The 26769-nt window shown below is 44.1% G+C and overlaps 1 protein-coding gene and 1 long non-coding RNA gene across 10 annotated transcripts in view; one reads left to right on the plus strand and one right to left on the minus strand.

The window, feature by feature from the left end:
- The window catches only part of LOC310845116, a 579409-nt gene that overhangs the window by 485320 nt on the left and 67320 nt on the right, over positions 1 to 26769 (plus strand). The window lies entirely within an intron of this gene.
- The window catches only part of UNC79 (unc-79 homolog, NALCN channel complex subunit), a 125867-nt gene that overhangs the window by 36463 nt on the left and 62635 nt on the right, over positions 1 to 26769 (minus strand). For 7 of the 9 annotated variants that reach the window (XM_083729766.1, XM_083729760.1, XM_083729759.1 and 4 more), the window contains 10 exons: positions 25842 to 26128; positions 21537 to 21719; positions 20016 to 20178; positions 16912 to 17064; positions 14951 to 16180; positions 13412 to 13519; positions 8892 to 9008; positions 5169 to 5252; positions 3311 to 3413; positions 723 to 863 (listed from right to left, as the gene is read on the minus strand). In XM_083729766.1, coding sequence (XP_083585892.1) covers positions 723 to 863; positions 3311 to 3413; positions 5169 to 5252; positions 8892 to 9008; positions 13412 to 13519; positions 14951 to 16180; positions 16912 to 17064; positions 20016 to 20178; positions 21537 to 21719; positions 25842 to 26128 — 2569 coding nt within the window. The remainder of the gene's footprint in view (positions 1 to 722; positions 864 to 3310; positions 3414 to 5168; positions 5253 to 8891; positions 9009 to 13411; positions 13520 to 14950; positions 16181 to 16911; positions 17065 to 20015; positions 20179 to 21536; positions 21720 to 25841; positions 26129 to 26769) is intronic. The other 2 variants (XM_083729762.1, XM_083729761.1) reach the window with 1 other exon arrangement.

Raw genomic sequence — 26769 nt, forward strand, 5'->3', positions numbered from 1 at the left:
CAGGGCTGATTTTCTTAAGAATGGATAGGTTTGATCTTTTTGCAGTCCATGGGACTCTCAAAAGTCTCCTCCAGCACCATAATTCAAAAGCATCAGTTCTTCGGCGATCAGCCTTCTTTATGGTCCAGCTCTCACTTCCATACATCACTACTGGGAAAACCATAGCTTTAACTATACAGGCCTTTGTCGGCAAGGTGATGTCTGTGCTTTTTAAGATGCTGTCTAGGTTTGTCATTGCTTTTCTCCCAAGAAGCAGGCGTCTTTTAATTTCGTGACTGCTGTCACCATCTGCAGTGATCATGGAGCCCAAGAAAGTAGCCACCTTTAAACATCTCAAGGGCTGTCACATGGAAGATAGAGCAAGCTTGTTTTCTCCTGCTCTGGAGCGTAGGACTCCAAACTAATGGCTTCAAGTTACAAGAAAGAAGATTCTGATTAAACATCAGGAAGAACTTTCTAAGAGCTGTTTGACAGTGGAATGGTTTCCCTCGGGAGGTTGTAGACTCTGCTTCCTTGGAGGTTTTTAAGCAGAGGTTGGCTGTCCATTTGTCATGGATTTCTTTAGCTGAGGTTCCTACATTGCAGAGGGTTGGACTAGATGACCCTTGGGATCCCTTCCATCTCTACCTTTCCATGATTCTATGTCAATGAAGGTGATACTAAGCAAGGTGGACCATTAGTCTGAGTCAGTATAAAGCAGCAAGGCAAGGCAAGTTTCTTACCTTCCTACAGACTGCATGATATCCAGCAACAAAGGAGCAGCCAGATCTGGGCTGAGGTGAATAAACGTGGAGAGAACCACAATGGCCAGACCTAATGTTTCTTCATCATACTCTTCCAAGATGGCTCCACAATCATGGCACCTGTAAGAAAATTATGAAGAAGAAGTCTGGACATTAAAAGAGGACATTACATTCCTACAGTGATTAAAGCCATGACTGATGGATCTGTGGATTGGCTTGCAGGAAAGGAAGGAAGACATTTATTCAGCATTAGCTGCTGTGGGCACTGACTGGCAGGCTGATCCTACAATGCCAAGAGACATCTTTGAAAACTTTGCCAAGGCTCTGTGTGTGTGTGTGTGTGTAATGTGTGATCTTAAGGGACATGTCAGATGCAGGAGAGATGAGGCAGAATATCGCAGGGCACAGAAAGAGACAAACAACATTGGGAAGCCAGTACATCTCGGCCCAATGGGCATGCTTGGGTAATTTGATCAACCACTCACTAATGTCTCCAACAGATTGTGATATTTGAACTTAATGGGATTGTACAGGCAATTTTCCTCTTCCCTCTCAGCAGCAGCAGGAGAAAATGCCAGCAAGGTCATGAAAGTCAATCTCATTTAGCCCAGTTTACTACCTGCTGCCAAAGCTTTCTGGAAGCAGGCAGACCAACCGGCTGATACAAAATTAACCTCGCGAGAGATTTGGTCATTTGCAAAAATAAAATGAAAATCTTAATTCTACTTCCTTTTATTCCCATTGTAATGCTACAGTCAGGTTTTTCCAGCCACTGGTACTTGATTAATGCATTCAGAGGAGTAATGCAGAATGGTCAGAGCACAAGGTGAGATACCATTCCCAACACATTTTTGTCTGAGTACTTTGCCTCTGGGCACCTCCAGGGGTGGCCACATGTCCTGTTTTACACATGACAATCCTTTATTTGAAGGCGTACTTTGTTTTGAGGGTTCTTCAATCCCAGCCCAGTTTAAAGATAAAGAAAGAGGAAGAACAGCTGGATTGAAGATGCCCATCAAGGCTTAGCGCTGGGATAGCACACTGAACAGGTCCGTCTTTCTCACTACTGTGAGATGTACTACAGTTCTATTTACACTACAGTAATTGTGTCTAAATGTGCATGCATTTGAGCATTGTGAATTTTATGCCAACCTGTTCCCCAGTCCTCTTTTTTGGCCGTGTGCAATTCATCATCCTAGCATCTGCCCAGTTGCCACTGCTTCCATGACAGGGCCTTATCAGTGGCAGCTCTCCATTGTGGAATGCTTTCCCTGGTCAGGTGCATCTGTCCCCCTCATTATTGACTTATTATTATTATTATTTAATAATTCTGTATGCTGCTCTTCATCCGTAGAGCTCAGGGGGGTTCACAACATAAAAAATACAGCATAAAAACAAACATAAAAGCATACTTACAGTATGAATTTCAAAACATTCCTGTTTACCCAGGTATTTTATATTGTCAACTACCCTGTGATCCTCAGATGAAGGGTGGAAAATAATAATAATAATAATAATAATAATAATAATAATAATAATAATAAGGCTGAAAGGCACTGTTCCTGGCAACTCTGAGATCTCTGGCTGAAACAATGTTTTTCATGGTTTTTAGAATATTTTTAACTTAATTTAATTGTGATTTTGATTGATGTGTTTGGCACCCAGGGCTCCTTTTTTGGGTGGGGAGGAAAGATATACATTGAATAAATATCCAAATAACTCAGTAAATAAACCTGTTATTTCCCCATAATGTCCCTTTAAAAATGGGACTCCTGTTGAAAATTGCATTGCAGTTTTTCCTTGTTATTTCCCCCTCCCTTTGCCCCACCATCCCCCCCAAATTATAGAAATGAGAAACATTGTACTCCTATCGGGGGAAAGGGAGTTTTTTCTTGCCTTGAGGGAGCTTTTAAAAAAAAATAAAAAATAAAAATCCCCAGTTCCCATCTAGTCTAACACTTGTTACAAGTGTCTTCTGTTTTGCCCTTCCAACTTTCTTTACTTGAAAAGTTTAAGAAAGTCTTCTAAAGATACTTCCAGTTTTGTTTGGGTTACAAAGTGCTCTGCTGCTGCTGCTGTTTATAAATCAGCTCTATGTCTATGGTTGGTCTTAAATGACAAACCACTAAATACGTAAGTGGCTACCTGTTAACCTCTGGGCAAAGTTCAAAGCTGCTTTCAGTGTATAAAGCCTGATACAGGGTGGGACCAGCATACCTGAAAGATCATCTCTCCCCTTATATAGCCAGTCAGACCACTGCACTCTGCAGCTGAAGGTCTTATGAGGATATCAGGAGGTCCATTTCGCCCAATGTAGGAATCAGGCCCTTAGTGTCACAAAACTACTCTTAGGAATTTCCTCCCCTTGAGTATTAGACGGGCGTCATCTCTGTTGCCTCTTCAGCGCTTACTGAAGACTTTCTTCTTTTAACAAGCCTTTTTAATAGAGACCTTTGCCAGTCTGAACCTGCACTGGAATAGCTTTGTAGATGTTTTGACTGTTTCATCATTTGTGTGTTTGCCATCATTTGTGTGTGCAATTAGAATGAAGAAATGAAGATGCTTACTTGTCAGTCATCATGGTCGGTTGGTCATCAATAAAATCTTCGGGTGCTGGTACAAACATACTGACTATACTGGGTGCTGACAGCAAGCTAGATTTTGTGGCACCTAGAGAGAGAAGGTGGAGAGAAAGAGAGCAAGAGAGCAAGAAGGAAGGAAGGAAGGAAGGAAGGAAGGAAGGAAGGAAGGATCCTTGAATATTAATGGGATTAAAAAACAAAAGTAACTGTTTTGTACATGAAATCAGGTTTCTCTTTTGACCAATGGATCCTACTGACAATACATTCTGCTGATGTAAATTTTATCAAAAGTGAGGGGATGTTTCTAAAGTAATCAAAGATCTGCTAGAGGATACTTCTCTAGAGAAATCTGAAGGATTGTCCCCAATGAAGAGCCGTGCTAGAAGCACAAATAACAGTGTGTTTGGAGAACCCCTTCAATCATACTTGGTCTCTTTTTCTTCTATGATATTCTCTATCAAAGTCAAAGACACCAAAAGAAGAAACCAAGAGGATGTCCCAGTTTTGCATTCTCAATCCTGCTCCGGTCCCTTCTTTAGAGGAAAGAGGCGGACTGCAGAACAGAGCTGGCCAGCCAGAGATTCTTCAATCAATGGGTTGGTTCTTTATGTGATGTTAGATGAAATACTTCTCACCTTGGGGACTGAAAGTGTCCATTCATCAAGACCTGGCAAACAGTTTCAGATAGACAGAGGAGGTGAAATGGAATCTTAGCATTGCATGGCTAGCATCTGTCAGAGGCAAAACAGGCTGATATGAAAGTAAACTCAGCATCTATATATGCTGGGTGATTTGGGGCTTATTGAAAGAGAGCACTACAGCGCCTTTTTCACATAGAAACATGGGGAAGCCGTGTAAACTTGGGGGGGGGAGTCAGAGGTTAAGGAGAGTGGGTCACAGAGCTAAGACTATCTGGAAAGCACAGACAGGTAGTGAACTACTGGGCAATTAATAATGTTTTTGGGGGGTTAACATGTCCAAAGAAGCCTGGCAATCCATGGTAGTTATACAGATGTGATTTCTGCTGCTGCCATTGCATAAACTCTTTCCTATGGTAAATAAGTTACTGCAAAACCATTTGGAATCAGAGTTAGATCCTGCCATGCTAAAATGGATTAGGAAGCCAACCACAAACTTCCTCCATCAAGTCCAAGAATGGATATCTTCAATGGTCCTTTTGAGCTTAACTTGATGGACTCTTGGTCTTCAGAACCCTTCAACAATGATAACACAGAATGAAAACTGTAATGATTACATGTGCCTGGCCTAACTCTTTCTTTGTGACTTAAGGGATTGAATGGCTTCCCTAGCACAAAATTCTGAGGCAGCTGGAGGCTAGTGTGTGCAGTTAGAAGCCAGCAGATAACATGAAGCTGCAGGTCTGCATATCAGCAGGGGGCGAGGGGAGGTCACCTACTTTAACCAGAACATCGTAATAAGAACGCACAATTTCCCTATCCCCTATCGTATTGTGCTATAACATGAAATAAGGATAGCTCAGAATTCATTACAGGGGTTATATTAGTGAGACACCTGAGAGACAAAGCAATTTCAGAGTCAGCTTGCTGCTCTTTTGCAAAGAAACAGTTGCCAAACTTTGCTAGAGATTATAAACAAGAAAAAACCGATTGCGCTGAAAGAAGAACATTGTGAGAGCTCCAAGTTGCCCACTTCAAATCTAGGCTGGGGAGATATCTAGTCTTGTAATCCAAGGCTCTGTGCAAAATGGTCGATGAGGTCAGCTCAGAGACTGCCAGAACCACCATCACATTCAGCTCTAACTAAGCACCTTGGTTGTGAAGCTGCGGAGATGAAACCAAGGCTGAATGGACACTGAACTAACCTCTTATTCTTAGTGGTGGTCCCTCCAGGTCAGGGTTTAGGCAAACTGAGACATTGCACGGCCTCTTCCCATGCTGTATCTGTTCTGTGGATAAACAGAGAACTTCAGTCCCCTCTAGTCTCCGTTGAGAGTCTGCCACCAGCACCACAAAGACACCACACACGAGCACAACAGCTAGCGACAAACAGCTAATGCAAGGCAACTAGGGAAAAAAGACAACTCCTATTGGAAAGAGAAGAAGGCAGACGAGGTCAGACCATTTGTCCATTTAGCTCAGTGTTGTGAACTGGCAGTCTTCCCCAGCCCTGCCTTGAGATTGAACCTGAGATTGCATTCGCTGTATCTCAGACAGAAGTCTTTCACATCTTTTAAGTGGAGGCACCAGGAAATGAGCCTGGAACCTTCTGCATGTGAAGTATGTCTCCCCCACTGAGCGGTATCCCCTCCCTAGATGTGGAGCCCATTTCCTAACATAAATATATATTTTAAAGAAGGCAGAGAATGTGCTGAAATAGCAACAGCTGGAGTCAAGCACGAAGACCTACTGTTTTTTTTTTGGGGGGGGTCTAACATTCCTCAGATCTTTAGATTTGGGCACCACGTCATTCCTACCAAACTCTAGAAGAGCTGAAGTGGTCAGAGGATTTAGAATATATATGAAATTGGGAAATATATACAGAAAGAAATGGAATATGTTAAGAGCTGTAGTAGAAGGCAATGTCAAGCACACAGCAAAACAAGATCAAAGGTGCTCACCACAATGGCACAGGATGCTTTAGGTCTACATGGCGAATTTGCATTGCAGAAAAAGAATCCGAGGATGGACAGTTTGAAATGAAGTGTGAGAAAGGCGAACCCAAAAGTCACCTCCACAAAATGGAAGCTTTCCCCCCTAACTAAAGGCATTTGCAGGGCAGAAAGAAAATGGAAAAGAATGGCAAACTGTGGCAAACTGCACCAATTCTGAAACAAGTTTAGAAATTATCTATGTTAGAATCAGAGGTAAAGCAGAGCAGAAGACAAGTACAGCTCCCATATTGCCAGGACTGCTAACTCTTCAGGGACGGCAGGAAGGATGGGGGAAGGATGGACAGTGCAGTGAAGCTTAGTGACATCATTGGTACACTACGGGGCCTAAATGGGCAGAAATGGGACTGTATAATATAGCAAACAAGACAGCAGAAAAATTAATCTGGTAAATCTGGGTCTGTTTATGAACAGGAATCTTTAGTCCAATTCCAGGGTGAGTTATCTGAAACAATGCTGATCTCAGAACCACAGGTGTCCAAAACGGAACAGAACACTAAACCGATTCTGAATTAAACAGCCGTTTCTGATCCATGTGCATCAACTAATCTTGTGACAGAAACATTTCCCTTGCTTTCCATCTTGGGAATTCTCCTGGCATTTCCCGCTTCATTGCAGAAGTTCCCCAAATGCATAATTTTGGAAGATAACTGCAGTGAAGCATCTGGTCCCTGTAATTTGCCAGGATCTATCATTCTGTAAAATCATCAGCCGAGTGGGACATCCTGGAGGATTCTACAGAATTATGGAGGGGTGGGAAAGAGAGCCAAAGGCTTAATAAATGTTTAGTGTGGTTAGCAAAGATATGTTAATAGACACACACACACTGAAAACCGAATGTCTTCATTTTGTTTTTAAACAACGATAAGGGAAGTAGGAGGACAGAAGTCTTGATTATAAAAATGACCACAATTTGTATGAACTAGCAGTCCAGCCTGACCCAATCTGGGGTGAGGAACTTGCTGCTCTTCAGATGCTGTTGGACTCCAACTCCCATCAGCCCCAGCTAGCATGGTCAGGGACTGAGGATGATGGGAGCAATGGCTGGAGGGCCACAGGTTCCACCATCCCTCCTGCAGGGTATCATGTTCTACTTTGACCACCCGCTGGTTGTAAGTGGCATAGCTGCCTCCTGTGTGGGAATAAACTGAGCTACTATGATAACCAATGATGAAGCTCAACCAGGGGAAGAAGAGGCGAGTGTTTCTTTCCCCAAGGAAATAACTTTTGCTAGTGCACACAAGTAAAATCCTTGAGGAATACTTCTCTGAGTCCTTGCCTTTTCGTTTCCAAGGACCAAACAAGACATGGGGGGGAGAGCTGCATGAAAATGACTCCACACACTTCTAAAGGCAAACTACCAACTCAGCAAAATGGGAGAGGGACAAAGTGGTATTGTTTTCCTGGTCAAGGAAATAGTAGCTTTGGGGGATGATTTTCATCAGGAAAGTTATGCAGCAGGGAAAGGGTTAACTCGCCTCCCCCAGCATTGTGGGCTGATCCAAATCTCTGTGTCTTTCACATCCACACAGAAGACACACCCACACCATATACTTAGCACACACTTATCCTGCTTTAGCAGTCACAGAGACTCCAGAGAACTGCAGCTTGTTAAGGATGCTGGGAATTTTAGGTCTTTAACATCAGCATTCTTAACAAACAACGGTTCCCAGGATTCTCTGCAAGTGTTAAAGTGGTATAAGAGTGACCACACACACACATGGTCCTATTTGTTCTAATTAGCAGGATCTCATGCACCATGCATAGTTGCACCAGTGGTCATCAAGAGAGAGGTCTGAAATCAGGACTGGCCCAAGGAATTTGGCTGTTGGAAGTAGGTAAAGTAAAGGATCCCTGGACGGTTAAGTCCAGTCAAAGGAGACTATGGGGTTGTGGTGCTCATCTCACTTTCAGGCCGAGGGGGCTGGCGTTTTTCCACAGACAACTTTCCGAGTCATGTAGCCAGCATGACTAAACCACTTCTGGCGCAACAGAACACCGTGACAGAAACCAGAGTGCACGGAAATGCATTTACCTTCCCACCAAAACGGTACCTATTTATCTACTTGCACTGGTGTGCTTTCGAACTGCTAGGTTGGCAGGAGCTGGGACAGAGCAACGGGAGCTCACATCGTCTTACAGATTCGAACTGCCGACCTTCTGATCGGCAAGCCCAAGAGGCTCAGTGGTTTAAAGAACAGTATCGCATCTCCTCCCCACTCCACGTATAGAAACTGACTGCACAGTCAGATTAATCTTAATTCAACACTGGTGTCAAGATAGCATTCTTGACCACACCTGCTGCAGCAGGCCAGGTTAGGGAGCCAAGGACAGGCCATTTGAAAACAGAGAGGAATAGCTACGAAGCTGAGGTGGAAGACTTGCAGGCTACTGTGCCCCGGCGTCTGTGGTTGCCTCATTCTGCCTAATGGTAGGGCTGCCCCTGCCTAATATAGAAGCAGAGATATATGAAACCAAAAGCAGGTTCTTCAGTATCCATTGATCCAGCCATGCACATCCTCAGTTTAGATCAAACTGGTGTTCGATCTGTGGTGTTTGAAGATTTCACAGAAGAAAAACAGCTGCTTCCCTATCAACAAGATTGTAGGCTTTCTGTTGACTTCTTTCCAAAGAATCATAGAATTGTAGAGTTGCAAGAGGATCACCTAGTCCAATGCCCTGCAATGCAGGAATATTCAGCTGTCCCTTATGGGGATCGAACCTGCAGCCTTGGAGTTATCAGCACCGTCCTCTAGCCAACTGAGCTATGCGGTGGAAGATTCTACAACACCAGCAATTCAACACAGCTAGCAGACGCAGCCATTGATTAGCCTATGGGACCAGAACGATGGAAGAGAAAGGAAAGGGAAAAGAGAGGCACAGAGGGACACAGGGATGGAGGGTGGAAATACTTACCAGTGTCCCATGTGCTGATATTATGAGGGGCACTAGACTGGTGTTCCAGCTGCCTCTTCATTAGCTGGTTCATAGTGAGAGCTCCCAGAGAACCCCTCTTCATTTGTCGGAACTGGGCTGCAAGTCAGAAATGGAAGAGTTTCAGGATGCCAATTTTCACTGGGCACATATTATAAAGTGAACTAATCTAGCCCACACCTCCCTGCTAACACATAGTTCAGAATGTAATCATCCTTTGACTTTTTGCACTCCTCTGTTTTCTACAATACAGTCCTTGGCTAAAAAAATAAAATAAAAGAATACATATTTTAGGATAAAATACATTCCGAAATGAGTTCACTGAGATGAAATACATTTTTAAATATGATTTTGGAACTGGTTATGCAGTAAGATTGAGACACAGAATAAGGAACCACGGAGAAGAGGGGAGGGAAGTCGAAGAAAATGTTGATGTTTGTTTAGATTTGATTTTTGTTTAGAAACATTGTAAAATGAAAAATTGGGTTTTATTTTATTTTTAAAGAAAACAAGTCTACTCCATCTTTTGCAAGTCAGTCCTTCGGGAATATTTGCAGAAACTGAATGCCGGATCCAGTGAGGTGTGTGTGTGTGTGTGTGTGTGTGTGTGTGTGTGCTCACCATTCAGTGTTCCATGTGGAAAGGGAGGAGTTTGGCTTATAGACAAATTCAGCAAAGAGAAGGCTATAAATGGCCACCGATGGCTACCAGCCATGATGGCTATGTTTTCCCTCCAATACTGGAATCAGTATGTCTCTGAATAACAGTTTCTGAGGATCTTGGGTAGAAGAGTGCTACCGCACTCATGCTCTCCTTCTGATCTCCCCATAGGAATCAGGTTGGCTGCTGTGATGTGAAAACAGGAAACTAGATAGGTTTTTTGGTCTGATGCAGTAGAAAATATTAACATTTAAAAAAAACAGAAGAACATAAGAAACTGTGAACAGGTTCCAAAATCTGGCCCATGGCTGCCTCAACTCACACTCGGGACTCAGCTACATTAGTGAAAATAAAACGTTATAAATGTGTTATAATGCTGTGACACCATATGGCGCTGTAGAGCTGAAATAGGACCTCTATGAAATTTCCCATTGTGAGCTTTAAAATGTGTTTTTTTTCCAGAGCATTTTTTATAGTTGTGTAGCTTCTGCCTTGATGAATCCCAGGTCAAACCAAATCAGCCTGATTGGGTTTGGAATCTAGGATTTACCAGGAGCTGATGCAAAGCCCTGATGAAAATAAAATTTGAAGAGATTGTGTGGTTTTGGGGTTTTTTTTTTTTTTTTTGAAGGATTTGGTTTTTGGATCCAAAGCAAGCACCTGCTGGTGAATGTCAGACTGAACCCATTTCAAAAGTATTTCAGTGCAGAGTGTTGCCCTCAGATGCACTTGTGTACATTTCGCTACTTTCAATACCCCAGAAAACATCCTGTCTGACCTGCTGGAATTGATGCAAATTCTGGTTCCATTTGATATAATAGGATTTGATATAATAGGATTCTGTGCTTTTAAAAGGGAAGCATCCTGCAGAAAGAAGTCTTTCACATCCAGTTGGGAACAACATAACTTCCATCATCTCCAGTGCAATGGTTTGAAATGAAAGCCTTATCAGTTTATCAAACACTGAATTTCCCAATGAAAGAACAGCAATTAAAATTTCAGAGCAGACATTATTGCTTGGGGCGCAGATGAGAGTTGAAAACATAGGAAATTGGCTGTTTTGAAATTGCTCCTTTGCTTTTATAATGGAAATTAAAGCTTCTCTCAGGCATATTATTCATTATCAGAACACTGATTTCGGTTTCTGGGAGTTACTTATCTGATGTCTCAAGGACAGCTTTGACTATTAATACTGGAGTGGTTATTTTTATAATTGGGGAGGGCAGGGCGGAATGAAAGGATTCTCTAATATTTGAGGTGCAGCTGGGCCAATACAGCACAATATCCATGTTTTTGACTATACAAGTTTTCTCACATAATACTTTATGCATGTCCACGCTATCAATGGCTTTATAAAATTAATTTGGCATTCTCTTTCCACCGCGGAGCCATTTTAAAGTGGCCATACATGGCCCAGAAAACTTGGAACAGTTATTTATTTATTTCATAAAATTTATTCACTGCTTAGCTGTAAAGAACCTCAAAGCGGTTTACAAAAGATAAAGCAGTAAAATCAAGAAAAAATTAGAAGCCTACTTTAAAACATAAAAAGGTAAACCAATAAACCAGATCAAAATTGCCTCATTTATGACAAGAGAGGGAAACTGGATCCCACTAGATCCTTATCTCTCTCACCCCACCTCTGAGGGCTGCGTTTGACAGGTGTGCCCAGCTGTCAATCACCTGATGTCACAATGATGTTAGGTGACCATTCTTCCCCTGCACAGCTAATCGTCAGCGCTTGCGAAGAAACATGCATGGGGCATTTGTAATGCCCAACAATCAGCTGAGTATTCGGGTCATTCCATATCAAGTGATCCAACTTGCTTACCGCATGCCATCCAGTTTTCTTAATATTTTGTACACTTATTGAATGATCAAAACTAAGTTTAGATCTAAAATTTTAATTTTTTATCCCATCCTGTTTGTGAGTTATGAGGGTTTGAAATTTTCAAAAATTGAAAAATTTGGTCTTGCCGGACTACACTAAAACCTTAAAAGCTCAGCCCATAATTGAGATGTGTCAAAACTAAAAACACCAATCTCTTCAGAACTTCATGGGCTTTAATATGATATGTCACATGATGGACTTTAAATGCCTTATTGGCTTCTATTTAGGATAAATGGGTCTTCCTGGAGTAAAACAGAATAAACAAGACTTCAAACTGTAATATCAATTACTTCAGGCATTTCTTTAGCAAGTTGTATCTGAAAAGCTAGTCAGGCTCTTCTTTTAAAAAGGTGTTTGAAGTGATAGCTTGCTATTGCATGATAGAATTAATACTTTGAAAGAATTTTTGTTAGTACTTCATTTCATGAACATTACAACAAAATGAATATCAAACAAAATCATGGAGAAAAAACCTTGCACGTGAAATGGGTCTGAAAACATATATTTTTCCATTATTTATACTTTACACCAAATACTGAGCTTTTAATGTTTTTGTGTAAGGCCAAAATTGTCTTTTTTTAAAAAAAAATTCAGACCCCCATAACTCACAAATGGGACAAGATAAAAAAAATAAAATTTTAGAATTAAAGTTAGTTTTGATCATTCAACAAGTGTACAAAATATTAAGAAAATTGGATGACAAAAAGTAAAAAAAGTTGGATCACTTGATATGGAATGATCATCCATGCTTGCCAGATACCTTGTATAGGAGTTTGGCAATCCCTGATTGCCGCACACCATGCCATAAACAGCATACACAATGCATTAGGTGGAAATGCTTGCAAAAAAATATGTGTGTATGTTGATGAATTTTCATGAGCACTTCATAAAAGAAAAAGCTAACTAATGTGGAAATATGGAGAAAGACTCTCCTCCCTGAAAGAGAGGGGAGTGGTTGTGGACGGGAGCCCGAACACCGCTCCTAGCAGGGGGCGTTGCCCCCTGCCTCCAGCTCACCTGGCTGGCACTCACGCCCCCCCGGTGGCCGTCCAACCAGGTGCCATGGGGGGGGGCGTGTCCAGCAGCCTTTATGCTGCAGTGCCAGCCATTTCCCCGGCCTCATTTCTCTTTGTCGTCCTGTGCGAGTCACCCACCCTCCACTCCCTTTGAGTTAGGGCTTAGGTCATTGGCCTTGCTATGGACCTTAGGTTGGTCGCCCCAGTTGCCCGGGGGGCCTGGTAGGAGTTTTTTCCATTTGGCATTAGGCTTTTTGGTTTTTTCGCCTACCTCGTAGCAATCATCACAACTTTTTGGTGGTATTGGTGGGTAGGTTAGGCATTGGAATAATGTGTTGTGGTGTGTCGAAGTGCTAGGTGTGGCCATCGCCTATGCCTTCAATGTCTAGGGGTATTCCATTAAAGGAATCTGGCGGTCGTGTATTCCGTCCGAAGCCTGCTTGGCGGGAGGCCATGGCACGACCCTCGGTGACATCAGGGGTGAGCCTATAGTTGGATTAGCATCAACAGGTGATGAACCCCTGGTGAATAAACCCACTTGTTTCGCGATCCAATGCCTAAGCCAATACCTTTTCATTGCTGTAATCAATAAAGTTGTGGCCTTTTCTAGCCCATTAACCTTATATCACGTGTCCCTGTGTCTTCATTTTACTTCGCGGGGGTCGGGTCCTCGATCCACAACTTATTATTGGAAAAACAGGAGGATGAAAGAAACTGATTTATCCATTCCCTCCTAGTATGCCTTGATCTTACAGACTGCCAAAGCCACTGCCATTCTCACGGAGTCAATTAATCGCCCTGAGCACAAGGCACATAAAGGACCAGTCAAATGTAAATTAGCGGAGAAAGGTGATGCGCCAGATGGCAAAACCGTCCTAAGAAGCCCTCAAGTGCCGTAACAGAGTTCCTCTCCTCAAAGCCAGGGGAAAACTTACTTGACATGGAAGAATGGCTACTCATCTCTGGTACACCTGCTTCAAGTGTCGGCGCAGATGATGATTCCCTTGGCATTTCGAGGGTTGAAAGGACTTTAGCTGAAGCATCTGCAAAGAGAAACAGCGCTTGAAGCTCAGATTCGCTTTTTGGCCCTCCAAAAAAAAAACCCCAGGGAACGCTTGTTCATCAACCGCCCTTTCACAGTCTAATTCCCCCCCCCCCTTCACCCCAATACACCACTTGGCTCTACAAGTGATGGTTTGGAATAAACGAGACACTTTGACAGAAGAAAGGCTCCCGCTTATTACAAATGACTTTGAAATGAGATTTGTGCATAAGGAAAACATCCTGAAGTGTTCGGCTTTTACTTTATGTGAGCACTTGGCATTCACTTCTAGGAGGATGGTAAATGCACCCGACTCACGGAAGCTTCTGCACAAGGACCTACCTCCCACCCCTTCATTGGCAGAGATCCTAAAAGGGGCGTAATAGAAGGGTGCAAATTGCACCTCTTTGGGGAACTCAGGAATATACAAAACCCTGTTTCAAGATGCCTCTCCCAATATTACAGTATGCCCATGAGCTGAAATACGGCGGGGAGGCCATTGCGGTAGTAGAGATCTAATTGGTCAGAAATCAGAACAGGGTCTTCTCTAAAGTGGCACCCCAGCTCCGGAATTCTCACCCTATTTTCTGCTCGCCAGACAGAACTATCGCCTCTCCCTGCACGCGCTGACCTGGAAGTTCTCCCAACTCCACAGAGCTGTTTTGGAGTGCATGGAGGCACATGAGGCGGGACGAGAAAGGGGAAAGCCCATTATGGTGGAGCAGAGGTTCCCAAACTTATTTGGCCTACCGCCTGGTGGTAAGTGTCATTACACAACAGATGGAACATGTACAAATATTTTTTCTTCATATTTTTTCTTCTCTTCTCTGATTCCTTTATGCTTCCACCACCCCCTTATTTTTATTCAACACTGCCACCCCAATTGCACCCAAGGCTACTACCACCCCCCACCATGGGGGCGGTATCACCCACCTTGGGGAATGCTGTGCTAGAGGGACCTTCCTGCTAGTGTAACTGAGGGTGTGACTCTGCAGAGGAACAGGCAACGCTACTCAGAGTGGTGCTGGCTTGATTCTCAATGATGACAGAACCTAGGGAAACTAGGACAGGGTGCTGAAACTTTTATTTCTGTGTTTGCATGTGCACATGTGCGTGTGTGTCATGTGCCTCCACCTCTCCTGCCAGTTATACCTTCTCCTTCTCAAATTATAGGGGGAATCCTTAGGAAAGAGGTGAGGGAAATGGACAAAGCCCATTGTGAGCTATACTCAGATTTGAGGGGGTCTGAGCCTGGCTCAAACTGAGATGAGGCCTTTCATAGTGGGGGAGCTCTTACTTCAAATTCCCCCAATTGCGAATTCACCCCATTACCACTGGGAAGAGCAAGGTAAGAAATTCTCTCTTTCCTCTAGCACAGCAGCAGGAAGAGAACATTTTTTTTCAGGTGGGTTGACCCACAGCTTCTGCTCACCTGACTCTTTCTGCTCCCCCAGCTTGTCTAAGATGTTGAAGGAAATGTCAAGGTACTCTCTCTGGATGGCGCTGACTGCAATCTTCCTCTGCTTCCTCTGCCTTGGAACAATCTGGATCTTAAATTCCGACTCTTCGGCTTCCTCCTCCTGCTTCTGTTCTGTGCTTTGCTCCGTATCAGATTCTGCACCGGCGTCCGGCTTATCGCTTTCCGTTTGGACCTCAGAATCCTCAGGAGCCTTGATGAAGACGCTTTTCCCACTTGAACTGGGAAAGGGCCCGATCGGCTTAATCTCCTCTATGCATAAATCAAAGTTATCGTCGATGGACATCTCTGGAAGAGCAAAGGACTTCTGCAGCATATCTCGTTTCTGCTTCAGCGTGAGGGGGCTGCCGGGGGGTGCCTCGTGGACTTCTTCTGGCTTAGCTAGCTGATCAACATCTTTCTGACCTTCCAGAGGAATGGAGGTGGCTTCCTCTTCTGCGAATGAAACGATATGGCTTGATGCAGAAGGGAGCACATCTTTGGAGCAATCTTCAATGCTGAACTGCACCAGAGGGGTCGTGCTGAGGCTGAGCACAGAGAGGCCGGTGGGACTTGATGGAGATGAGGGAGCCATCTTGCCAGAGATGCTGTCATTCCGCTGACTTGGGAGGTCAGCATCTTCCTCGTCGCTTTCCACTATCCTGAGAGGAGGGAGCGGTTCAAAGACCAATGAGTCGCTGTCTGAATTGGAGACCACCGACTGCTTTTCAGGTCCTGAAGTTGAATCAGAGGAGAGGTCTATAAGGTCCAAGTCCTCCTTTGGAGGGGAGCATTTGGCTGGGGAATCCACTTTCACTTCGTATGGCTCCATGCAGTTTAACCTGACTTCTGGTATGATAGGCCTCCGCCTTGCTAGGGTTCTTTCTGGGACGGCAGGCGGGTTCTCCTTCTCCCCTCCATCTCCATCTTCCGTCTTGGTGGAGGAATTTTGACGCGGCCGCCCGTACTCGTTCTGCCTCAGTGCTGCAGAACTGGCGGGAGGCTTCTCTAAGTCGCAGTGGTCTATGCACGACTTCCGGCGGTGTTCATCCAATGTAAACAAGAGGGAGTCTGCATTTCCTATGTCAAGCGATTTTTGTTTTAGTGAGCGCAGTTTCTTCTTCTGAATGCTTTCTTCTCTCACACAGCGCAGAATGTTGTCTTGCAATACTCCTGTTTCTCTATATTCAGAAAGTTCTATTTCACCTGGTTGAAACAGGGGAAAAGAGCTAGTACCATGCAAGTCACTGGCATTTCCACCATTCCCCCCCTTGCATTCCATCATTAGGCACTATCGCATTTTAGATGCAAATCCTATTGTTTATTTCAAAATTAATTTAGAGGCATGCAAAATTAGTTCCACACAAGACACAACAAAGACTTTCTGGCAGTAAGAGCTGTTTGACAGTGGAACAGTCTCCCTTGAGAGGTTGTGGACTTTCCTTCCTTGGAGGTTTTTAAGCAGAGCTTGGATGCTGTAGCTGAGATTCCTGCATTGCAGGGGGTTGGACTAGATGACCCATGGGGTCTCTCCCAACTCTACAATTCTATGACTCTGTGATAACACAGTGATGGCTCAAGACTGGCCCAACATTCCCTAGACTAGCTCATCATCATTGGCGATCTTCAAGCAGAGATTGGAGAGCTACCTGTTGGGGATTTCCTATCTCAATATCTTGCTTTCCTGCATCAAACTACAAAACCACTCTATGATTCGATGGCACACTTTTCCCCATGTTTCCTTGGAGTCCTCTTGAACTATTTTCAGAGCTCCACAATCCTTCTTTGTGCTCATCATGTTGCATACGATGCTGTGTCTGGTACACATGTCAGTTTGGTTAACACCGTTTTTAAAAGGTATAAAAAAGAAAAACGTATAGCATAAAAGATGTTCGGTTACATTTAAAATTAGTCGCTCTCTTTTTTTTATGACATACTTCTCTGAGCATTCATCTCGACTGGCTGGTATTTCACCATTTTGCTGCCCCCAATTCTTTTCAGCCTCGCAAAGAAAGTTTGAGACTCTTTATTGCCGTTTCCAGTGGGTGTATCATGAATGTCAGACTCATCAAAGACGCTGTCTTCCTCCGCTGGAGAGAGAAATACAAGCATTGATTCCGCAGCAAAAGGCAACATATCGCACGTGAAACAGTTTGGCGATCAAAACCTCTCAGCAAAAGCATGCACCGATCTTCTATTTCAGTTTAATTGTTTTGAAAATAAAGGTCAAATAATGGCAAACAACGTAAGTTCTATCACAACGGTATTTCACTGAGCACGCAGCAAGTATGCCAACACTACGGTGAGTTGAGAATTAATATATGATGGGAGGGCCACCTGCTTCCTAGAGCAATTTTGGAAGGAGAGATCCCTAGTGGTCATTAAGAAAGCTGTTGGAGTTAGCATAGTCAGAAATGCCGACTCTCTGTTGTATAACATCCCAAAACAACAAGTTTTGGTTATCTTTATAGGAACTGGCCTATCCTTTGGTGGAAGTTTGAGAAAAACTCTGAAATTCCATTTTAAGGTCATAGTCCTGGTACTAAGAGAACTAGCGCTTCCCTTTGATATAAAGGCCTTCTTGGATACCAACACCTGAAACTAACAAATATTTCAGTTTTTGTACCACTGTCCAAGCAAGCTGGGTAGCCACTTGCATTCTGGACAGTGTCACAGTTTCTAGCCATGGTACAGTGCAGAATGACCCAAGCAGCTGCCAGTCAGAGTAGACAGCACTGGACTAAATGGATGGATGTTCTAACACAGTAAAAAGGAGCTTCATCTAACCCCTGTTCCAGCAAACTCAGGTGGGAAAGATGCAAGCAAGCACCACTGCCCTCTGAAACTAGAACAGAAGAACTGGTGGGTGTTTCACTCAGTTCAGATGCCACTATCTGTTGCAGTCAGCTTCCCCCACCCCCACCCCCTGCAAACTACTAAAGGTCCACAGCAGAAAAGAATAACTTATGGCCCTCCAGATGTTGGTGATCTTACTCCCATCTTCCCTGACCATTGTCCATGCTGACTGGGGATGATGAGAACTAACAACATCTGGAGAGCAACACATTCCTCACTCCAAAATCATGTTGTTGTTGTTGTTGTTGTTGTTGTTGTTGTTGTTTTTAAAAAACCTGTTGACCAAGGTTCCATTAAATTCAGATAGCAACTAGCCTAGAAAGGGTCCATGGTGTGTCCTGAATGTGTGAATTCAGTTAGTGACAGATGTTCTTTTATTTTTCCTTCCTTAAAGACAAGATTAAGGAAGCAAGCCTGCAGACCATGTAAGAAAAGGTACTGCTGCAAGCCAACATCTATTTTTACTCTTTTTCCACTTTGTCCTCCTAGGAGAGCCTCTGAGGCAAGTCTCCTGCAGATTTTATTAAAAGTGACACCAGATCTGCTTGAGGTATCAAGCTTAATTCTGGTTCTCCCTCCCCCCCCTTTTTTTTTTTTTACAAAATAAGTTTCGACTTTCCGAATCTCTTCAGGAAATAATGTAAATTAATTGCTGCATTAAATGTCACATTGCCGCTTGTAAAATAAAGAGTGGCATTCGGCCAAGTTTTACTCAGAGTAAATCCACTAAAATTAATGAACATGCCTAAAGGCTGCATTCACATGGCAGTTTATTCCATTTTCACGATATATCCCAAACTGTTAATTTCCACATTATATTTGAACTTTCACACAATGTAAGAGCCACTTCCAGAACTATAGCAGAATATGGTAGAGCTATAGTGGAATACAGCACAAGTTAGCACTCAGTTCCATATTGCTTGCAAACAGATTTTTTTTCTGGAAGCAAACAACACAGAAATGAGCACTCAGTTTGCACTGTGTTCCACTATAGTTCCAGAAGTAGCTTTTACATTGTGTGAAAGCTCAATGTGGAACAGTTAGATAAAAGTAATAAAAACATAATAAATTGCCTCAGGAATACAGCCTAAGTTAGGTTTGTTGATTTCAATGGGTTTACTCATAGGAAAACTTAGTTGAAACCCACCTAAGTCATAAACCAGTAGCTTAATTCAGTTTCATACTTTGAAATACTTTGAAATGTTTCATACTTTGAAATGTAACATATGTAATTTATCTTGCTTGAAATTCTAATCCTCCTTAAGCATTCCTCCTGTAAATTAGATTGGAAACCCCACAACCGTGTTTTTCTAAGTTCTTGTACACAATGCTTTCAAGTCCACATAAGAAAGGAATTAGATCATTGTTGTTGTTGTTTTTAATAAAAGACAAAGGTTGCCTAAGCTTAATGTTGCTTCCTTGGTTCACAAGCTCCGTTTCTCTTTCTTACTAGCAACTTTTAACCAAAAGTATAAAAATAGCATTTAAAAAGAAAGCACTAACGCATAACATTTCTGAACAACATGAGATAGAGAACCAATGATATTTCTATGATTCTTTACACTCTTTCAGAAGCGCTTATGGGCATGCATAATGTGAAACGAGATGTTCGTTATAAGTCCATAAGGAACTCCTGCATATATAAAGAATATTTACAGAAGGCTCTCTTCACATGATCGTGAGCGCTTTACTTTAAGAGTAAGATTTTCACACAAGGGAGCTCTCCATAGACATTATAATGGACACAGGTAGTCACTCCTTCAACCTGTTCAGCTGAATGTGAGAAAGGGGCTTTCTGATGCTTTTATTGTATGACACCTGAAGGGCAGCAGATAATTTGTATTAAATAAGAGCAGTGCTATATTTCTAGGGAAAGGTGCTGGAACGCACCAGGAACACCTCTCTTGTTCTCTTACAAATGGCAATGGCGCCTACCTGAGAGGTGCTGGAACTGAGTTCCAGCTGGGGGAAAAAGTGTGTTTCCTTACAACTGAAACCATGAGCCACGTGGTTAAAATTTGTTATGGCATTTGAGGGCCAGGAAATCCTCCTTCAGCTGACCCAACTCAGTGCATGGACAGCTGGCGTCTCAATCTAGGCTAAACATGCCAGAAACATTCTTCCTTAATCCATGCCACCCAGAGCTTCCTCAGCTTCACATTCACATTTTAATATTATATAATACCTTTTTCCTTCTCACTGTAGCGGCTTATGTTGCTGTTGTCGCTGTACATAGGGCCTGCTGAGGCGTGAGGCTTGCAGCTGTGGTACTGTGCATTTAGAGTGTTGACGGTTATATGAATGAGATGCAACATGATTTTGCTGATGTCACAGTCTCTGTAAGGATACTGCCCAACAAGAAAAATGGAAAAGGTTGTTTTTTTGTATTGAAAACACCACTGACCTAAACAACACAATATGCAAGTGCAAAGGAGAAGGTTTTGAAACAGAAGAAAACCAAGGACGAAAATGATAGATAAAGTCAACGGGAACCTATAAACATTAAAGGAGGTGTGTGATATAGTTAACAGAAGGGCCAGTGCAATGTATTACAACAACAGCACACAAAATAATATGTGGAATACTCTCATATTGTAGCCAAAAACCAGCCACTGAACATACTAGAAATACAAATTTCCTTGTGAAGCGGAATGTAAGAATGCATTTCAGAGCTGTTGATGAGATCTGCAGAATATATCTCACTTCATAGCTTTATCAAAACCAACTTAGAGAGGGGGGATCTATCATGGCTAGCAGCTGAAAATGATCCTCTTCCCAAAACATTAGTTATCTTGTAAAAATATAAAAATACAAGCAATTAAATTAGCTTTATTTGGCAATATAAAATTGCCCTTATTAAATGACGTGACTCACCCAAAGTCTAGTTCGCTTTAATTCTTTTATCAAGTATACGGCTCACCTTCAGTCTGGTTTACAGGTCCCCTTGACTACCAGTGGTTTTTGTAACACCACCAAGCTAGTCATGTATTGCTATTATTTTGTGCACCATTTTCATCCACAGGCTTCTACACTCTCACTCCACAGCCTGCAGAGCAGCAATATTTCCATGAGCAAAGCCTTATGGTTCTTGTGATGTTTAATTGATAAGATCCAACATAGCAGAAGCAAGTGTCCATTCATGCAATGGGGCTTCTCCTTCCTCTCCTCCCCCTGCAGCTTCCAAGGGGCATTGGCGATTTGGGGGGCATGTAGGGGGCTGGAGAGCAGGGGGAAAGAAACCCTGTGGCACAAGCAGATTTCAGTTCTACAAGTGGATGGAAATCAGTGAACGTTGCTCAATTTTCATCAATGCAGTTGAATATTAAGGGAATATAGTATTAGACCCTGTTGAACTATGGGGATAGGAAACAAATAAGAATGCTTTAAATGTAGTGGGGGGGGGGTTCTATGCATATAACCCTGTCTGTCATCTCACTAAAGCACCTGCAATGATGTTTACTTACTTCTTATTTTAAATATTTCTACACTGCCTCAAAACATTTAGGAGGCTGTCCACTAGTGATGCTTCTTTTGTCATTTGAGAGCCCCACGGAAAACAGTTCCAAACTAAATAAACCACACAGGACAGGGCTGCAGGTATCAGCCATGCTCTCGGTTGCGCCTTTGTCTTTTACCATTATACTTACCCAGGATCCATGCCGGTTGCTGTAGGAAAGACTCAGGCAAGCAACACAGAAGCATTTACCTTATACAGGATGACAAGCAGCGCCTTCAGCCACATCTGCCGAATGTGGGGCTTCAGGGACCAGAGGGAGCAGCGGGGCGGCTGCTGGAAGTAATGCCTGAGCTGAGGGCATGAACAGTACTTCAGCACCTGAGCCACTAAAGGGAGGAGGTGTTTCCCCAGGTTAATATTATAGTCCATCACCTAGAAATGAACACACAATTTAGAATTTAGAGCATTTACTAAAATCACATTTTTTTAGAAAATAATAGCAACAAAGGCATCAGGAAGAAGAAGAAAAACACTGGCAATGATTCAAGAAAATGATTGCAAGCTTTAAATTGGTAGATCAGCAGGCCTCAGAACCAGGGTCCAAATGCAACCCTATCCGGGCCTCTCTTCCTCACTCTTTGGCCTCTTCCCAGGCCACGCCCCTTCTCCCCACGCCAGTGGCGGAGCGTGTATTTATGGTGCCCGGGGCACACATGCTAGCAGGGAGTGGGGCACGGAAGGCGAATGAAGCCCACCATGTGCCAGCACAGCCCGCACAGCCAACACAACACCAGCTCCGAGCTGCTTTGAGAGGCTGGAACAAGCCCAGCCTCGCAAAATTGGCACAGGGTACTGCAACACTTTGTGAGGCTGGCATCTGATCAGATACCAGCCTTGCGAAGCAGCTTGGGGAGGGTGGCGTGAGAAGGACGCCTTGCGCCCTTTGATCTCAGTCCCTCGAGAGCAAACCTGGGATCCAAGGCATCTTTCTCATGCCACCTCCCCCAAGCTGCTTTGCGAGGCTGGGAACTGATCAGATCCCAGCCTTACAAAGTGCTGCAGGGCTGGCACCCAGGACAATTGCCCCGGCAACCCCCTAACCCATGCTATGCCCCTGCCCCAGGTACCACCCCTCACCAGCCTTGCTTCACACCCTCCTTGAGTGTTTTGACTTAGCTAGAATGGGTCCTTGAACTCTGCTCATGACTCTTGCTTGTGAGTGTGTGTAGAAAGCAGCCTCCTGCATAAAAGGAAGATTTGCAGTCACCACTCTGCCCACTTTTGCCTCTGGCTCCATCTGCCACAGGCTGAAAAAAGGTTCCCTGCCCACCCCATAGTAGAGCAGCCAACAAAAGCTTTACTCTAGGTATGGGAATCTTGTGGCCCACCAGATGCCATTAGACTCCAGCTCCTATGAGCCCCAGGTAACATAGTCAATGGCAATGGATGATGAGAATTATAGTCCAACAATATTTGATTCGCCCCATTCTTGCCCAGCTTTCAGCAACTCTGTGCACACTAACCAGAAAGACAGGCCCATGGAAAGCAATTCTAATTAGGAATGCATGTTAGAATTCCTGCTCCATGATTGCAGTCATGGGATTGTTGCCTATCACACGATGGTATATGTTTTGACTCCACAGAGTGGGAGGTGACGGAAACAGGATGTTTTGTGTTACTGTGTTCCATGAAGTGGGACTATTGTCCTTTGTTCTTTTTCTCTTTGCTGTCTGATGCTAGAGAGAGAAACATGTTGCAGTGCTCCGTGTATGTTTATATGTAAATAAAGTAGATTAGCCAAAATGCTGAGTTGCTGGGTCTGTCATGCGAACTGCGCAAACTCTGCGGATCCCTAAGTGTGCCAGTATCTGTTGGCATCGGTTGCTGTGATGTTTGGGCTGAAGAAAGCTTTTGAAGCTGCCAAACGATCGACCAGGAGGGAGAGAACATGCCAGTCAGGCATATGTCTCTGCCAGAGGCCTACTCGAGTGTAGGCCGAACTCCTGACAATGGGTTGCGTGTTTATTGATCAGGAGGAGCCAATTTTAATTGGCGGGGCTGAGTGTTAATGGAAATTCAAAGCTGTGTTCTCATGATCACCTGGAAAATGTCCAGAGAGACAAGCTGCCGTTTTCCTTAGCCTCTTGCATGGTGTCAGAATGGGGAGTCATCTTCCGTGACACTGTCACTTTGATACTTGTCACTTCATAGTTTGCTGCAGGCAATTTCCCCCCTCAAAGCTCGTTGCTTAGCTCGCCAGGACAAAATATGAATCAGCGCTCGCTATGATTGGCACATGTCCTTTCACGGAGTGAATCTATGTGCCTGCAAATGTGTAGTGATGGGTCCCCAAATGCACACATGGTGCATGTGCCTGGCAGGAGAGCTATTCCAAGTGCAGCCGTTAACTGTAAAAGACCATCAATACACATGTGGCACTTTTACAGAATGAAAGTACAGGGGAAGTTCCTGCTCCATATACACTCTGGAGTCACAGGGAAGGGAAAAGAAGCAAGTGGAAGGAAGAATGAAACAAGAGCTCTAAGGAGGAACATGGTGAAAGGGGAACACACACAAAAAATACTTTCTCCTTTCTCTCACAACACCAGAACTCATGCACATGCAATGTGGAGGAGAGGGCTATCAATGACTACTCGCCAAGCTAGCTATGTTCTTCCTCTGCTTCCAGAGGTGTTATGCCTTTGAATATCAGTTTCTGGGTATCGCAGGTAAGCAGAGTGTTGCTGCACCCATGCTTGAGGATTTCCCGCAGGCATCAGGGTGCCCGTGGTGAGAACAGGATGCTGAACTAGGTGGTGGTCCATTCGCCTGGTCCAGCAGGCTCTTCTTATGATGGCTTTGGGCTGCTTCTGGGATTAGCAGCAGCTTGCCTCTGAATACTCGGTTCTGGGGAACGGCAGTGGGAGAGGGATGTTGCTTTCACGTCCTGCTTGTGGATTTACCACAGGCACCTGACTGGCCATTGTGCGGCACATGGGGTGCTGACATCAGGACTCTTCTTAGGCCCTCTTACTAACAGCAATCACCATCTCAACCATAAGGCATTTTATAGAAAACCAACGCAGGGAGCAGCATGGGCGTGTTATCTATATTGGGACACTTTTGCCCATATTATGCTCTAGCCCAGAGGTCAGCAACCGTATCGAAGGATGGGCAGGTCGACGCTCCGCCCATCAGAGGATGGGCTGGAATGTGTGTGCACGCACGCTCTTCCGGGTCAGAGAAGCGCCCATGCACATGCGCACAAGCGATTACCAGTGCTCCTCTGATCCGGAAGTGCGCTGGAAATAGCATATGTGCATGGGTGCTTCTCCATCCTGCACGCATGCGCACACGCTATTTCCGGTGCACATCAGGGTCAGAGGAGCACCCGTGTGCAAAGGTGCCATCAACCTGGAAGTCGGTCCCCACGCCACGCCAGCAAGAGCGGGGGCGGCGGCAGGGGTTGCCATGGGCCAGTTAGATAAGTCTCAAGGGCTGCTACTGGCCCATGGGCCTTAGGTTGCCGACCCCTGCTCTAGCCCACTTGCTTGGTGATGTTCCTTTGCTTAATGGTTAAGATTCCATCCCTGCTAGGACTTAATACTGCCCAGCCTTGACAAGAGATATCCTGGCAGGTCACAGCTACAGTCTCTTTCACAAAAACCTGTCCAACACCACCCTCTGGTGGACCAGCATCCAAATGATATCCAGGTTTATAAGGCATCTCCGTCCCCTTTGAAAACAGCAGCAATATCCAAATGAATGAAAAGAACATCTTTCAGAAACCAGGTTTCTCCGATGAAGGAACTGAAAAGTTGAACTGACGATTCAAGAGGCTGATAGAAGGCAGGATTCATTCTGCTAGTGGAAACCGGTGCAAGAACACTCACTAGTGCAATGGGGCTCCCCCCCCCCCCATATCTCCCTGCTCCCCCACATCTGCTCCAGAACTATATGCAAGAGGAGAAGGGAGCTTGTTCCATCTGGCAGGCTGAAACTCCTGCGCTGATGGAACCATCTCCTGAGCACTACATTGAACTCCACCCTGTCTCCAACCACATTCTTGTCTCTCTCTTGCAAATTCTGCTTAGTGAAATGAACACCGTCATCCTTTATAAGACCTACGGTGCTTCCAGACAGGGGGTTTGCTTGCAAACTGGTTGTTGTATTATCGCAAACAGGTTACTGGCAACAGGGCATAGGGAAATCAGTGCCAAAATTTCCATGGTTTTCCATGGAATAGTCTTCCAGGCTTAACAAATTTTCCAGGCAAGGTTCAGAGCATTGTCTTGGTAGCTTGGGAGCTGAGATATGAAGTAGGCTTCATTTGATGTGGTTATAACATCCCTCCAAAACACCAGTACCATCTTTTTTCAACAGCCTTTATTACTTGCCTGATCAGAGAAGGAAGGGGCTGACTGATTCTGTGTTGCCCAGGGGCCACAGAAACCTGGAGCTGGCCCTGAAGTCATGAACAGGTAATCCAGTGGCTTGCACCAAAATAATAATAAAAATGCAGGGAATTGGACATGGAATATAACGCTGACTTACTTGAGCAATCCCCGCAATAAAAGCATTGAAGCATGTTGAAATGCGCATTTTTTGAGGAGCGATCATGAAGCATCCTTCCTGCTGATCATAGCCCATTAAGACATACAGGTGGCGCTTGACCGTGTTGAAGGCTTTAGCGCTGCTGATGTCCGACTCTGCACTGCTCTCGTCTTTGGCCATGAACTTCATCAACACTGTGATGAGCTGGTGGACAGTCTGATGGTCAATGCCAGCGTCCTCTGGGAGGAGGTCCTTTATGGTGTTGTCATTCTCTGGAGAAGGCTGCCCTATTAGCACAGAAAAAGAAAACATTGCAATGCATAGATGGCGGATGGGACAGCCAAACTAAACGTCCTTCCTGAAGGACTCTTGGCATGTTTCTGAGATGCTTATAGGCATGGAGGCTTGGGAGTAAAGCAGTGATGCTTGAAATAAGTTACCATAACCAATGGGGAGTGGTAGACAGGCAGAAATAAATAAATAAATAAATAAATAAATAAATAAATAAATAAATAAATAAATAATACCCCACTCATCTGGCTGGGTTTCCCCAGCCACCGTGGGTGGATTACAGCACATAAAAATTGTAAAACGTTCGACATTGAAATTTTCCCAAGCCTTCAGATGCTTTCTAAAAGTCAGATACAGTCATACCTTGGTTCTCGAATGGAATGTTAGACTTCCAGAAATGTTTGAAGACCAAGACGCGGCTTCTGATTGGCTGCAGGAGCAGCCAATTGGAAGCCACGTAAGCCACGTTGGATGTTCGGCTTCCGAAAAACGTTTGAAAACCAGAACACTCACTTCCAGTTTTCAATTGTTTGAGAGCCAAAATGTACAAGTTCTGGGGCATTCAAGAACCAAGGTACTGTAGTTATTTACTTCCTTGACATCTGATAGGGAGGGGTCCCACAGGGCAGGCACCACT

The sequence above is a fragment of the Podarcis gaigeae genome, assembly GCF_964106915.1.
Source record: "Podarcis gaigeae genome assembly, chromosome: 1".
Classification (NCBI taxonomy): Eukaryota; Metazoa; Chordata; class Lepidosauria; order Squamata; family Lacertidae; genus Podarcis; species Podarcis gaigeae.